The sequence below is a fragment of the Thalassophryne amazonica genome, chromosome 14 (assembly GCF_902500255.1).
Source record: "Thalassophryne amazonica chromosome 14, fThaAma1.1, whole genome shotgun sequence".
Taxonomy (NCBI): domain Eukaryota; kingdom Metazoa; phylum Chordata; class Actinopteri; order Batrachoidiformes; family Batrachoididae; genus Thalassophryne; species Thalassophryne amazonica.
The window spans coordinates 86,073,418-86,089,520 of NC_047116.1; the positions used below are offsets into that span (position 1 = coordinate 86,073,418).

Sequence of the window (16,103 nt, forward strand, 5' to 3'; positions counted from 1 at the left end):
GACAACCTGATGAACTCTATGCGAAGGAGATGTGTTGCACTGCATGAGGCAAATGGTGGTCACACCAGATACTGACTGGTATCCCCCCCCAATAAAACAAACCTGCACCTTTCAGAGTGGCCTTTTATTGTGGACAGTCTAAGGCACACCTGTGCACTAATCATGGTGTCTAATCAGCATCTTGGTATGGCACACCTGTGAGGTGGGATGGATTATCTCAGCAAAGGAGAAGTGCTCACTATCACAGATTTAGACTGGTTTGTGAACAATATTTGAGGGAAATGGTGATATTGTGTATGCGGAAAAAGTTTTAGATCTTTGAGTTCATCTCATACAAAATGGGAGCAAAACCAAAAGTGTTGCGTTTATATTTTTGTTGAGTGTATATACACATTACCTACCCCCAGAGCAAGCACACAGGCAGCAGTGGTAAGGAAAAACTCCCTCTGATGTATTGAGGAAGAAACCTCAAGCAGATCAGACTCTTAAGGGGTGACACTCTGCTTAGGCCATGCTACAGATACATTTAACAACACAAACTCAAATCCCATTATCATAAATATATCAAGTAATCTTAAATCTTAAAGTCATTTTGAAATATGAAATTTCATCGCTTCCTCTGTTTCTGTCACCCAGCTTTGTGACTGCGGTCATTAGTAAGTAATTGTTACAGGCATAAATTATGTCGATTGTGTTGACAGAGTTGCACTGAGAAAATGCAATATGTTTGCGTGGGCAGAAAAAAATGAAAAGTATTCCTAAATCATTTTATCAGATGGGTGTGATTATGTGTCCATCTAAACGTCTGTGACATGTGTTTTTGTAAAAGTCCACACCCATTCGAGCATGTGACATAATCCACAAAATATGATTCAGTCTTTTTTTTTAACTGACAGGTTTCCTGTAATGCCTTACAGTTCTAATGCAAACAACAACTGTAAAATCTCACAAAGAGCTCATTTGAATTCCTCTGTCCGCCCCTGTTCCCTCTGTTTGCAGGTGACTCGTCAGGTGAATCGAATGGCGTCTCCATGTTGCAGCTCAGTGTCCGTGAAGTGGCAGCAGTTCAACCCAGCAGCACCCACGCCGGTGCAAGCACCCAAACAGCTGCACGCTCTGTTCACTGACTGTCACACTCTGGTGTATGGCTTTGTGCCGCACTGCACTCAGGTACAGAGATGCAAATTATTTCCTGTATTCAAATGTAATCCATTTCTGTTTAAATCTGACATAAACATGTATTACAATCCAACACACAAACGGACAGTGTTGGCAAACTTTGAAAAGTTACTTCATTAGCTACTTTACACAGTTATATTTTATGGTTACTTCATTAGCAGCTGCGGACAACTTGTCAGCAGCTGCTGAATGTAATTAATAAAGTAACTCATAATCTAACTTGGTTATTTTTAAGATTTAGTACTCAGAAAAGTAAAAGTAACTATAAGTTACTTTGCTGATTGCTCAATCTTAAGAGTAACCAAGTTAGATTACTAGTTACCTTATTAGTTACATTACTTAGTTGCAAGTTTTCAGGAGATTTTAATACAGTAATTGCATAAAGCTGCTAATGAAGTAACTGCATAAAGTAACTGTATAAAGAAACTAAAAAAGTAACTTGTCAAAGTTACTTTTTCAGTAACACTGTGTGAATAACAGAACTTAGGAGGAGGCCATGCTCTTCAAAAACTTTAAAAACATAAACCATTGTCAAAGGTTTTATTTTATCTTTAGCCTGAGACCTTGTTTTTGGCTTGGCCATGACACTTGATTTACTACAACATGCCATGCTGTGACTTGAAATTACATGTGTAATTGCATGATCACTGTAATAATATCAGTACTTATGTAGCTTTTGTGACTTCTCTAAAACAAGTACTACCAAGTCAAGAGCATTGTATATCATAAACTTGAATGTTGTGTTCAATGCAGGGTTCATCAAAACTAATCATGAAGTCAAAACAATTACATTCTAATATTTTGAAAGATGCTAAAATTACAGTATATATTGCAGTTTTCTTTTTTGCATGGGGTGGGGGTTTTTTTGGTAGACACCCACTTCCTATATGAAATATCTCCCAAATTACACAATGTACAATCTCTGAAGTGGATGTAAGCATATTTGGAAAAAAAAAAAACATTTTCTACCATTACCACCTCCTGCTATTACTATTGGTGTTTCGACAGAGTCAAAACAGAGCCGGCTACATCTGCTTTCCCAGGATCTTACCGTTCCTCTTCAAGGACGGTTAGCTAATTAGACTTAGCACTGCTGTGCTTGGCTGACTTTTCTCAGACATTCCATTCTCCTCAAAGAAAACAAAAGGTCACAGTGTATGGTCAGTAGTTCACTAGAAAATGAAAACCCACAACCAATGTATAAGAAAGACATTATAAATGATAACATATAATTTCTCTAACAGAAATAAAACAAAACAAAAAAGGGCACAAAGAAATTATAAGCAATGAAGAGGACCGTTCTCTGAGCGAATTTTATGACACTGATGAGTTCGAATTGGAGGAATTAACAGCAAATGAGCTTGAAGTGGACATACAAAATAAAGACCAACAAGATGAAAGCACAGCTCTAAACAGACATATAATACACAAATTATTAACCTCGCTTGCTCAGTCCGTACGGGAACGGGACCTCAGTCTGATATTTTCCCGTGTGGACCTCATGCTCGATTAATAATCCTTTAATATCACACATTCATTGTTAATAAGAATAACTATAATGACTATTTATGTAGGACTTTCCCAGGGTTCAAAGCACTAAGACAGAAAAAAACATGTGACTTATACTCCGATGCAGTTGATATAAAGGTTTTTCCTCTTCAAGAGGGATTTCTTAACAGGTGCGACTTATAGTCCAGTACGATTTATACTCCGGAAAATACATTACTCAGAAAACATCTGCATTTCACAAAAATATGAAGTTCCTCCAACTGTAGTGTGAATAGGCACAAAGGGCCCTATCTTCACAATATATAGCACATATGCTAAAGTACATAACACATTTTGGGCCTGTTTAATGCCACTATTTACAGGTTGTGTAATCTAAATGCAAAGTATGGGTGCGTTCTGGGCGTAACATGACTTAAACCAATTTTTTTTTTGATTACCAGCCCAATGTAGGTGTTCTCGACATGTGAATCCAGTGAAGCGTAAAATCTCTATAAATAAATAAAGGTACAAACCTAGGTTATTCATTTTTACTTTTTTTTTTTTTACAATTTGCATTTTTTTTACAATTTAGTTTCACTGTAGTTTGATGAGTAATGATGAGGATGGGTGCCAATGTGCATCCTGCCTATGTAAGACCTATATAAATATTACACTGTCTATATTGTGGAAAGGCTCAGCATTTGACTTCAGACTAGTTTCTTTGTGGTTTTTGGTGGACTGTCTTTGCCGGAATACAAATCACACCTGTTAAAAAAAATGCCTCTTGAAGAGGAAAAATCCATATATAGTAAGTTGCACCAGAATATGAATTGCACTTCTTTCTGTATGATCAGTTCTTTAATTTGGGATTTTGTGCACTGTGTTCAGTGCTTTGATTCCTGGGAAAGTCTGACGTAAATAATCATTATAATTATTACTATTATGACTAATAAATGTGATTTTTTTTTTCTGTATATAAAATTTGTTTTAAAAAAAACTTGGGATTTATACTATATGAATAAATGCTAAAATTACTATATAAATATGGTAATTACTTTCTGCTGTTTATGGCCCACAAATGTGCCTGACCACACCTCTTTTTCAGACCAACACACCAGTGGATGCAAAGATAAGGTCATTTGTGCATTTGTTATTTAAACAATGTTGGCAAAGTGCGCTGCTCTGTGGCAGGTGTAAAGCTGAGCCAAAAGATTTTAGCTCAAATAATCAGACAGCCACATACTAGACAGTGGACACTATACTTGATTACTACTGAAAGACGAAAGGATAAAATCATGCACAGAGGGTGAAAGTAGGGAAACTGATACCAGGACTAATTTATTGATTTCATCAATGCAGTATTTATTTGTAATATTGAACCACAAAAATATCTGTTTAGAGCAAAATGTGTGCATGTTTACCTCACTAAATGTAATTAAACATGATAAAAAGCCTATACAATTTTAGTTTACATTATAGCTAACCTTATTTTAGTCAAGCTGTCCTCCTCATTGCTGTCCTGGCTGTCCCACAAAGTGCAAACAAGTGGAGTGCCAAGTGGTCTTTCTGTTTGAGAGCATGATTTATTCATTTCGTTCTCTCCGAGATCCAGCATGTGCTTCTCATTCAGTTCGTCTTCTTCTTGTTTTACGACAGTTGGCATCCAGCTTAATGGTGCATTACTGCCACCTTATGCTCCCAAGTGTAACTCACAGTATCTCTGTAAGATCTGCATATAGGAATGGGTTGTTATGCGTGTAGATGGTACCATCTTGTAGCCATAATATTTTTTCATATGCAAGTCACTTTGATATATACATTGCAGGGCCAGCAAAACAAGAAAAAAATGACTTACAGCCCAAAAAATTTGCTATTCATTTGGAAAATATATTTATTGGATGTTATGCACAAATGTTTTAAACAAATTTGAAGTTTAATAAAATAATAACATGAACTGTTTAATAAAACCAAATATGTATAATTAATGGTACAGGTGTTTACTTTTGGGACAAAGTTAGGGTTTACTGTAATTATTTGGTAATTTACTGGTCTAGCAATGTGGGTTCACAGATTGTTTTTTATTTTTGCCAGTAAGTTATTGTTTTCAGTGTTTTTTTTAACTGTTTGCCTGTTAGAATTTTTTAGCAAAACTACTTCACTGATTTGCTTGAAACTTTGGGGAAGGCTGGGGTATGGACAGAGGAAGAAGTCATTAAGTCACATTTATCACATTTTCTGTGAGTATACAAACAGAATATTTCTCACAGAGGGAACACAACAAAATTATGAAACTTTTATGGTCCCCTTAAAGCAGACATGGGCAAACTGCAGCCCAGGGGCCACATGCGGCGCTTTGCATGTCTCTGTCCAGCCCTCATGAGGTCTGTGATTATTATTACATATATTAAAAATGTCAAGCTTGTGTGTTGCAAATCATTAGAGTGGTTTATTTAGGTATATTTAAATATTTACATATTATTATAATGATAAAAATTACCTATAAAAGCTATTAAATAGGTAATTTTTTGTAAAATTGGTAATGGGAGACAGCCGAGTTATCGATGGTGTGGCCCTCGGACATAATTCAGGTTCCCTATGTGGCCCCTTGTAAAAATTAATTGCCCACCCCTGCTTTAAACCAATTTTCAGATTAATATTATCATTACGACAAGGGGATTACAACGTGAGGAGATTCACGTATTTTTCTTCTCTCTCATACTTCTCTTTGTGGAACCATGGGTAAAATATTACCTGAAGTACTGGCAGAGGACGGTGTTCTCAGAGTACTTATTTATGTGTTTATGCTTTGCATGGAGATGTTGAAGGCTGTGCACGTTAACAAGCACATGTTGGGAAACTCTTCTCACACTCAGTATTTCTTTATGAAGGCCACTCTACTTGGCAATTTGAATGGGCAGGAGCTCGAGACCATGTTGTCAACCACTGAGCTGCAGAAAACCAAAGGAACAGTAAGAAACACACACACACACACGTGCACATCCTCGTTGTAATGTCTATACTCCTGCTGACACATGTCATGAATGATTCTAACGTATGTGTTCAGTTTCTTCACAAACTCACAGCGAGGGCCATCATCAGAGATTATGAAGACGGAAGCTTGGATCCCAATGAAGTTGAACATGAGGTGTGTATGTCAGTGAGACCCAAAATAGAATTCACACACAGGTAACAGTTCAAGTTGAAGTTTGTGTTAAAGTTACAATTTTTTTCCTTCCAAGGGCAAGAAAGCTGAGCTGAAGTCGTTCATCATCCATTTAAGCAAAGAGTTCTCCATTCTGTCTCAGTTCACCAGCTTTGTGGCCATCGAGGAAAGGGTTTGTAGCAGTGGCGGCTGGTGAAAAACAGTCTTGGTGGGGCTGCTGTGCCAATAGATTCCCTTGTCTTGTCAAGTACAGGCATTCAAGAGAACAGTCGGAAAATTACTACAATTCCACAATAATCATTACATGTCCTTCTCAAAATCAGCAGTTTTACAGTTAAAGTTAACCATTTACAGCTATATCAGGCCCCATTTCTACTTTGGAAAGGAACAGTATCAAATACAATACAACACTCAAGTTCTTGAGCAAAGAACATTTCACCATTTGACACCAATTACACACATAGTACACCAAACTGTACTGACCTGCCATTATCTTCAGACAAACAGATACTGTGGTTCCCCCTTAACAAAATATAAAATATCACAATGTTCACACCACCTTCAAGAGAGAGAGCGAGAGAGAGAGAATGTTTGTGTGCGTGTGTGTGTGAGAGAGAGAGAGTGTGAGAGAGAGAAAGTGTTTGTGTGTGTGAGAGAGTGTGAGAGAGAGAGAGAGCGTGTGAGAGAGAGAAAGTGTTCATGTGTGTGAGAGAGAGAGAGAGAGAGAGAGAGTGTGAGAGAGAGAAAGTGTTCGTGTGTGAGAGAGAGAGTGTGAGAGAGAGAAAGCGTTTGTGTGTGTGTGAGAGTGTGAGAGAGAGAAAGTGTTCGTGTGAGAGAGAGAAAGTGTTCGTGTGTGTGAGAGAGAGAGCGAGTGAGAGAGTGTGAGAGAGAGAAAGTGTTCGTGTGTGTGAGAGAGAGAGCGAGTGAGAGAGAGAGTGTGTGTGTGTGTGTGTGTGTGAGAGAGAGAAAGTGTTCGTGTGAGAGAGAGAAAGTGTTCGTGTGTGTGAGAGAGAGAGCGAGTGAGAGAGTGTGAGAGAGAGAAAGTGTTCGTGTGTGTGAGAGAGAGAGCGAGTGAGAGAGAGAGTGTGTATGTGTGTGTGTGTGTGTGTGAGAGAGAGAGAGAGCGAGAGAAAATTAAGGTAATATTTTGCATGAACATTACTAAGTGGAATGGAGGCAAACTAAAGCTTGAAAAACTTAAATTAAATAACTTGACTAACTAATAACCCCAAAACCTTTAAATTAAATTGGTTAAAATTAATTAACAGTGTAGAGGACAAAGTAAATTAAGTATACAAAACCACTTAATTAAATGCGTTGCTAAACTTGGGTTTGTCTGACTATAAATGCCTTGTGTGTACTCAGTGGCTGAGTTAGAATTTCTTAAAAAACATGCAAATTGCTATTTTAGGGTTTTGTTTTGTTTTTAAACTGAGCAAATAATTTGTTTTAGAGTGTGGAATACTCCAAAGAATATTTCACTTCTGTGGACTGATCCTCATAACGTGTAGTGAAATCAAAATGCCAGCATGGCTGCGGCTTTGAACACTGTTACAAACAGCCCCGGCCTCCCCTATTACCATTATAACTGGTCTGCTGGCCCAATAAAGATCACAGCTTTGACCCCCTAAAACAAACAAGAAAAAAACACTCATTCGTTTTATCTTAAATTTTCATCCTTGTTTCCACACCAGGAGCAACATTCGGGAATAAATCCGAGCAGGTCGTCAACGCACCTGAGATGAAGAGGTGGATGCGCTCCTTTCCATCCACGCAGATCAGCAGCCTCCATGACGTGTGCGCGCTGACAGTGTGAATGAAGCCTGACAGGGTTTATAACGAGTCAGACAAACAAACGTCTCTCCTCCAATCGGGATGTGCAATTGTCATTAAACCACGAGAAAGATCTGATGTGCACACCTCCATGCTCCTCCAAAAGGATCCCCGTGAAACTTTGGTGTCATTGATTTAATTAGTTTTGTCCCATTTTAAATCTCGGAAGACATAACAAGCAGGAGTCCCAGAGTTCTTCAACTTACTCCAGCAAAACACACGGAGACAAAATAAAAATAAATAAATATAACCCAAACGTCGTCGTCGCTCTTCCTGCCTGACTGACTGACAGCAGCAGCTGCAGCGTCACGTATATCACTGACTGTAGCAATCTAACGTTCCCGCATTTTTGTAGCAAGGGCTAAAATTCCGGCGCCCCAAAGCCATTAATTTTGGCAATGTTGATTAGCCAAATATTTATTCATTTTCCCTAGCAACTACATACAATTGGTTATTTCGCTGCACTTCAAGGGCGCTTTGAATGACCGCCCAAGACGAGGAATGATACGTTCTCTGCTTATGTCGGTGGAAATGCACTGTTGAATGAGAGTCAGTTGGAGGAAGTGTTGTTTTAATCATTCATATTACATGTAGGCACATACTATTAAGTAAAACTGACATTTATAATACTTTTTAAATATATATATATATTATGACTTTTCCCCTCCACATCTAGGAGGGCAGCGCCCGAGCGCCCCCTATGGGCCAGCCGCCACTGGTTTGTAGTACACACACAACTTTCCACAGTTTCATTGACATTCATTGTACTCATACCCTCTTTTTCATAGTATGAACTGAGGTCAACCTCCGTTCTGTGATCTTAGCTACTGCAGTTGTTTGTAGAGATTGTTTGTTTGTAGAGATTGTTTGTGTGTGTTTATTTAATTATATATATATATATATATATATATATATATATATATATATATATAATATATAAAAGGCGATCTATGTATGTATGCGGCACAGTTTGTCTTCGGGGTGAACTGCCACAGTAATTAAGCAGTCGGCACCAAACTTCGTATGGTGACTGGGGGCACCAAGGGGGAGGTCACTGGGGCCGTTAGGGTGAAAGCGCACATGCACGAACACACATCCACACACACACAGTCAGCCTTATATATTAGATCACGACCCGCTCACTGGCACCCTTATTTCCACTTTTCACATGGTACTCAGGTCAGGTAGCAAGCATCAGCAGCTGGTGGAGGGTGGGAATGAGAACCTGAACCAGTGCATGCCGCATGTCAGTTAAGGTGTGTGTTTTTTTACTTAAAATGTACCTGCTGTGTACATCATGCAGACTGTCGATATGTCTTCCAAGAAGCAAGGGGCATTAGGTTGTAAAACCCCAAATACTAAACGGATGAAATGTAATAGAGGTGGGGAAACGTCTGCAGAGACACAAAGAACATTATACAGTTGTATGTAAAAGTTTGGGCACCCCTGATGATTTCCATGATTTTCCTTTATAAATCATTGGTTGTTTGGATCAGCAATTTCAGTTAAATATATCATATAGCAGACAAACACAGTGATGTTTGAGAAGTGAAATGAATTTTATATGATTTACAGAAAGTGTGCAATAATTCTTTAAACAAAATTAGGCAGGTGCATAAATTTGGGCACCCCAACAGAAAAAATACATCAATATTTAGTAGATCCTCATTTTGCAGAAATAACAGCCTCTAAACCCTTCCTATAGCTTCCAGTGAGAGTCTGGATTCTGGTTGAAGGTATTTCGGACCATTCTTCTCTACAAAACATCTCAGGTTTGTTGGTTTCCGAGCATTGACAGCCCGCTTAAAATCACACCACAGATTTTCAATAATATTCAGGTCTGGGCAGTGAGATGGCCATTTCGAACATTGTACTTGTTCCTCTGCATGAATGCCTTAGTAGATTTTGAGCAGTGTTTAGGGTCGTTGTCTTGTTGAAAGATCCAGCCCTGGTGCAACTTCATGAACACTGTTCTCAAGATTCTGCTGATCTTGACTGGAATCCATGTGACCCCCAGCTTTAATAACTTTCCCAGTACCTGCACTGGCCACACAGCCCCACAGCATGATGGAACCACCTCCAAATTTTACTGTAGGTAGCAAGTGTTTTTCTTGGAATGTCATGTTCTTTTTCAGCCATACATCCCCCCCATTATGTCCAAATAACTCCAATTTTAGTTTCATCAGTCCACAGCACCTTATTCCAAAATTAAGCTGGCTTGTCCAAATGTGCTTTAGGATACCTCAAGCGACTCTCTCAATGGGACTAACCTGGTTAAATAAAGGACTAGTTAAATAGAGGGCTATCGGTCGGCTTTGAAGAAATTCTGGCAAACCGTCCGATGCCTCAGGAGGCGGAAGCAGCTCTCCACCAGCACTGTCTATGGTGCGGGTGGGGAGCTGTTGACCCTGACTGGGGATGTTGTCAGGCGGTGGAAGGAATACTTTGAGGATCTCCTCAATCCCATCGTCACGTCTTCCGAAGAGGAAGCAGAGACTGGGGACTCAGAGGCGGACTCATCCATTACCCAGGCCGAAGTCACCGAGGTGGTTTGAAAGCTCCTTGGTGGCAAGGCTCCTGGGGTGGATGAAATCCGTCCTGAGTACCTTAAGTCTCTGGATGCTGTGGGACTGTCATGGTTGACACGCCTCCGCAACATCGCGTGGCGGTCGGGGACAGTGCCTCTGGACTGGCAGACCGGGGTGGTGGTCCCTCTGTTTAAGAAGGGGGATCACACTCCTCAGCCTCCCCGGTAAGGTCTATTCCAGAGTACTGGAGAGGAGAATCTGACCGATGGGGGAGCAGTGTGGTTTTCGTCCTGGACGCGACACACTGGACCAGCTCTACACTCTCCATCGGGTGCTCGAGGGTTCATGGGAGTTCGCCAAACCAGTCCACATGTATTTTGTGGATCTGGAGAAGGCGTTCGACCATGTCCCTCGGGGCACCCTGTGGGGGGTGCTCCGGGAGTACGGGGTCCGGGGTCCTTTGCTAAGGGGTATCCGGTCCAAGCAGGAGCTTGGTTCGCATTGCTGGTAGTAAGTCAAACCTGTTTCCAGTGCATGTTGGCCTCCGCCAGGCCTGCCCTTTGTCACCGGTTCTGTTCATTATTTTTATGGACAGAATTTCTAGGCGCAGCCAAGGTGTAGAGGGGGTCTGGTTTGGGAACCATAGAATCTCGTCTCTGCTGTTTGCGGACAATGTGGTTCTGTTGGCTTCGTCAAATCAGGACCTTCAGCGTGCACTGGGGTGGTTTGCAGCCAAGTGTGAGGCCCCGGGGAAGACCCAGGACACGCTGGAGGGACTACATCTCTCGGCTGGCTTGGGAACGCCTTGGGGTTCCCCCGGAGGAGCTGGGGGAGGTGTGTGCGGATCGGGAGGTCTGGGAGGCTTTGCTTGAGCTGCTGCCCCCACGACCCAACTCCGGATACAGCGGAAGAAAATGGATGGATGGATGGATGGAAGATAATGTAGACGGATGACATATCTTTGTGGAAGTGGTGGTTCTGGGATTGGAACACCAGATTTCTCACACTCGAGACTATGACTCTACCAGATTATTCCCCACTAGCCAAACTAGTCGGAACATCTTTTCAATCTGGACTTCATCTTGCTACAGTAAGATAAGATCAACTTTATTTAACCCAAAGGAAATTATTTTGCCAGAATACAGAGGAAGTACAGTTGGCTCTGACCTTTCTTATACACAGCATCTGTGTTTACAGTCATCCAGTTTGCTGTCTACATGGACACCCAGCTACTTGTAGTCGTCTACAATGTTCACCTCAGGTCCACTGATGGTAACTGGGTTCAAACGGGACTTCTGTCTTCTGAAGTCCACCACCAGCTCTTTCGTCTTAGATACACTGAGCTGCAGGTGGTTGAGTCCACTTCTGGTTTTGTTAAGTTCTGTACATGATAATTTATGTTGATGTAAAAGAAATAACTGAAAACATGTGTGATGTCTGTGTTGTATTTATTCTTGGTACATTAGTTGGAATTACAAGACATCAAATTTATTTTCATAGACACTGAAAAAATTCTGTTAATAAGAGCACAATGTATTCATTATTTATTCAAATCAACTAAGGTCTGGGAATAATGCACCCATGTCATGCATTGTAGTATCCACAACACCACAGATCCGCCTTGGGTTCTGGATGGTGACCATGCAGAGCAGACAACCACTCTATTTCAACCTCTCAAAAGTAACCATACATCTGCTGCAGCCAGGTGAAATGTGGGCATCCCCTTGGCGTTTGCACAACACTGAGGCACCTACGTGCTGGATCATGCACATGGAAACACGCCACATGGCCACATGTCAAACTGGACTCTCCCTCACAATGCAAGTGATACTTCTCATCTGAGTCTCTCTAAGTAACCACTCATTTGACACAAATTCATTCCAGTGGTACTTCATCTAGTGATGCCAATTAATCACTCATCATCTTAGTCAGGATATTCAGTTATAATGCAAAGATCACAATAGCGTTCACAAAGTCAAGGGCATTTGGTGCATCTGTAGCGCAGAGCACCAAAATGTTTTAAAGCCAAGACTGAGTGGGTGCAATATTTATATATTTATTTTATTTATATATTTACAAAGACGTGCTCATGACATGAGTACACTCTGCTTGTACATACAAGACACCTAACCTGAACACAAGTATTTGTGTATAGGCTGCCTATGATGTCCAGCAACTCCCACAAGTTCTCAGGACGTCTCAAAGAGCAGCCCGATCAACTGAAAGAACTTTATGGACACTTTATGGAAATCAGCATCAGGAAGCACTGCCAATCTTCACACTTGAATTCCATAAATACTTGCAGGACTTATTCATTAATAAGAATGTTGAAAACTAGTTTTATCTCTCTTGGAATTAAATGCCTTGGGCTCAGATTATGTGTTGTGGAAATAGGAAATTGGAGGCACCTACATGCTGGATCATGCCCCAAAAAGCCCCAAATGCACTTGTGTTGCACAATTAGGGAATAACCCTGTTGTGTCTGATGATGGCCGAATGTTCATGCTATTATATGGTTGAACATATATGGTTATCCGTAAAGGTAAAACTATAACGTCTGCACATCATCCAATTCCATCGTTTGCACGGTTTATTTTTCTGTTGGTAATTTGGTTGGCGAGGCTTACCATGAAGCAGCGAGCGTCTCTCCATCAGCGGTCAGGACACGGCATCAAAATCCACATCAATGCTTTCGTACGGTAGCTTAATTTCACCCATTTCGGCGGTGGCACGTGACTTTCTCTCACTCTGAGCTAACAACGCTAACAGCTAGCAGCGCGCGCAGTTGCGCGCGGAGAACAGGAATGTCATTCACCAGTAATGACATCTCCTCAGAACACCAGTCAGGGTGCGGAGTAATACATCTTTGGCCACCATTCCACAGATATTATACGGTACGCCTGATATTTCACACGATTAACCAATCAGATTAGTGGAAAAAATATAATTGGATTAGAATTTAATTATTTAAGATTTTACTTTATTTACTTTCTAGAAGCTAGTACATGATGTCAGACTCCTTTTTTTTTTTTTTTATAAATTTTGCTTTGTTGCTGCAAATTAAATGCCATCATTATGTTGTAGGATTCCAAACAAGGAGAAGAGGATTTTACAGACATTCCCAAGCTGATTGCAGAGGAAGATGTGGACATCCTGCCGTATATCGGCTGGATTTCCCCTGAGGATAAAGAAAAAGAAGAGGAGACGTATGATAAATGTGTTCTTGGGCTGATAATGTCAGCGCCAAAAAAATATGTAAGTTCATACTTTTGTGTCATGACATCAAAACTTCATGGAGATCCATTTTTATTTCCCTTTTTGGTTTCAGTTAACCACAACATTTATAGGCTACTTCTGCCTTTCTCCAAGAAGAATCCAGTTCCATGTTTCCAATGTTGTGTTGGGCTATTTTCAATTGAAACTGCTTTTCTTTACATTTTAGTTAGATGATGAAATGGTGTTTGGGTTGTTGGACTCTGACGGTCCTTGTTATGCACTCGAGGTTAGTTCTGTTACAGAAGGCAAATAGATTTATGTTCCGCATGCACACCAAGACTGGTCTCAAGTCAGTGTTTGGAACGGTTTCTCTCTCTCTCGTAGTTGTAATTTATTTTGTAATGTATTTCCCAAATGCTAAATTTATACCATACAATATTTTCTAATATAGCTACCACAAATATTACATATGTTGCCAAATAAAGCCCATTTGCAAGCGGATTACAGTTGAAAACTATAAAGTTTGAAATTTTGCCCACAATGAACTGCTGCTTTTGTGGGCTATTTCTGTTTGTGCGTCTGTGAGAAGAATGCACTTCCTCACGTTTGTAAACCTTTTCTTTCAATTACAGTTTCAAGAAGAAGATGAGCTGTCGGTAGGTTACTATTGTGCTCCAGATTATGAGGTTAGTTCTGTTACAGAAGCAGATAGATTTATGTTCCACATACACACAGAGACTGGTCTCAAATCAGTATTTGGAAAGGTTTCTCTCTCTCTCGTAGCTATAATTTTTTTTAAAATCCATGAACACTTTCCCCTAATCAGGTAAACAAAAAAAAACTAAATAGCTGACAAGGGCTTGGTTTACCACAATAGTGTGACATTTTAGTGCAGCAGGTACGTACAGTACAGTGATGATGATGATGATTTGGTAAAATTAGGTATTGGGGAATCTCCAGCTTTATTGTCGAGTTGAACAGAGGACGATTGTGTTATGAGAAAAGTGCCTTCTAGCAGTTTTTTTCACTCCATCCACCACGAAGCTGTGACCACTGATAATGCACAGTCTCTCTAATCACAGCCACAAGTTATATGTCACATTTCTATGGGTCGCATGACTTTCAAACTTAGGTTACCTAGAAAAGCCAAACTCATGTAGAATAGCATGGTAACTATGGTTACCATGAAACACAAATATGAACTCCGACATCACTTTTCTGCTCTGTTTTTGGTCACGTGATCTTTGAGCTTAGGGGATTCTGAAAGGTCAAGCTTATTGTGATTGGCTGTTTTGGGGAATTGGTACAAATATACAACTACTGTGAAACGTTAACATGAAGCCATACATAAATTTTTTGTCTGTCACATGACTTTGATTTTGGATTACCTTGAAAGGTCAAACACAAGGCCATAAGTATTTAAAGGTACAGTGTGTAGGATTTGGGGGTGTTTCAGAAGCTAAATACGGCATTTATAACCATCTGTTCCTTAGTGTAACAACAAATCGATGTGTTTTCATATGCATAAGATGAGGCCTTAAATGGACTGCATTTATATAGCGCTTTTCCATCTGCAGCAGACACCCAAAGCGCTTTACAATTATGCCTCACATTCACCCAGATGTCAGGGTGCTGCCATACAAGGTACTCACTACACACCGGGAGCAATAGGGGATTAAAGACCTTGTCCAAGGGCCCTTAGTGATTTTCCAGCCAGACAGGGATTTGAACCGAGGATCTTCTGGTCTCAAGCCCAACAGCTTAGCCACAAGACCATCACCTCGCCTTGATCCAGAATCCAGATCTGGATCACCGCCAAAATTCAGTGGAGTCTTCCATGCCCTAATATTTATCTACAGTGCAAATGTGGTGAAAATTTGTGAAGTAGTTTTGGAGTAATTGTTCAAAGACTATATAAGGTGAAATCTTGAGCCAGAATTCGGATCCAGATCACCTTGAAAATACAGTGAGTTTTCCATGGCCTAATATCTATCTGTGGTGAAAATCTGTTGAGAATCCATGAAACAGTTTTGATGTAATCCTTCAAAGCCTGTATAAAGTGAATAAAGGCCTTCATTTCGTCACTGTACAGTAGTGTTCAGACTAATAGTAGTGCTATGTGACTAAAAAGATTAATCCAGGTTTTGAGTATATTTCTTATTGTTACATGGGAAACAAGGTACCAGTAGATTCAGTAGATTCTCACAAATCCAACAAGACCAAGCATTCATGATATGCACACTCTTAAGGCTATGAAATTGGGCTATTAGTAAAAAACAGTAGAAAAAGGGGTGTACACAATAATAGTAGTGTGGCATTCAAATCAAATCAATTTTATTTATATAGCGCCAAATCACAACATACAGTTGCCCCAAGGCGCTTTATATTGTAAGGCAAAGCCATACAATAATTACGGAAAAACCCCAACGGTCAAAACAACCCCCTGTGAACAAGCACTTGGCGACAGTGGGAAGGAAAAACTCCATTTTAACAGGAAGAAACCTCCAGCAGAACCAGGCTCAGGTAGGGGCAGTCTTCTGCTGGGACTGGTTGGGGCTGAGGGAGAGAATCAGGAAAAAGACATGCTGTGGAGGGGAGCAGAGCTCAATCACTAATGATTAAATGCAGAGTGGTGCATACAGAGCAAAAAGAGAAAGAAACACTCAGTGCATCATGGGAACCCCCCAGCAGTCTAA

The 16,103-nt window shown here is 40.3% G+C and overlaps 1 protein-coding gene across 1 annotated transcript in view; it reads left to right on the forward strand.

Moving 5' to 3' along the window:
• The window catches only part of parp4 (poly (ADP-ribose) polymerase family, member 4), a 65,113-nt gene that overhangs the window by 22,532 nt on the left and 26,478 nt on the right, over window positions 1-16,103 (forward strand). Inside the window, exons 20-25 of the mRNA XM_034186077.1 lie at window positions 1,000-1,170; window positions 5,556-5,636; window positions 5,732-5,812; window positions 5,907-6,002; window positions 13,276-13,446; window positions 14,040-14,093. Coding sequence (XP_034041968.1) covers window positions 1,000-1,170; window positions 5,556-5,636; window positions 5,732-5,812; window positions 5,907-6,002; window positions 13,276-13,446; window positions 14,040-14,093 — 654 coding nt within the window. The remainder of the gene's footprint in view (window positions 1-999; window positions 1,171-5,555; window positions 5,637-5,731; window positions 5,813-5,906; window positions 6,003-13,275; window positions 13,447-14,039; window positions 14,094-16,103) is intronic.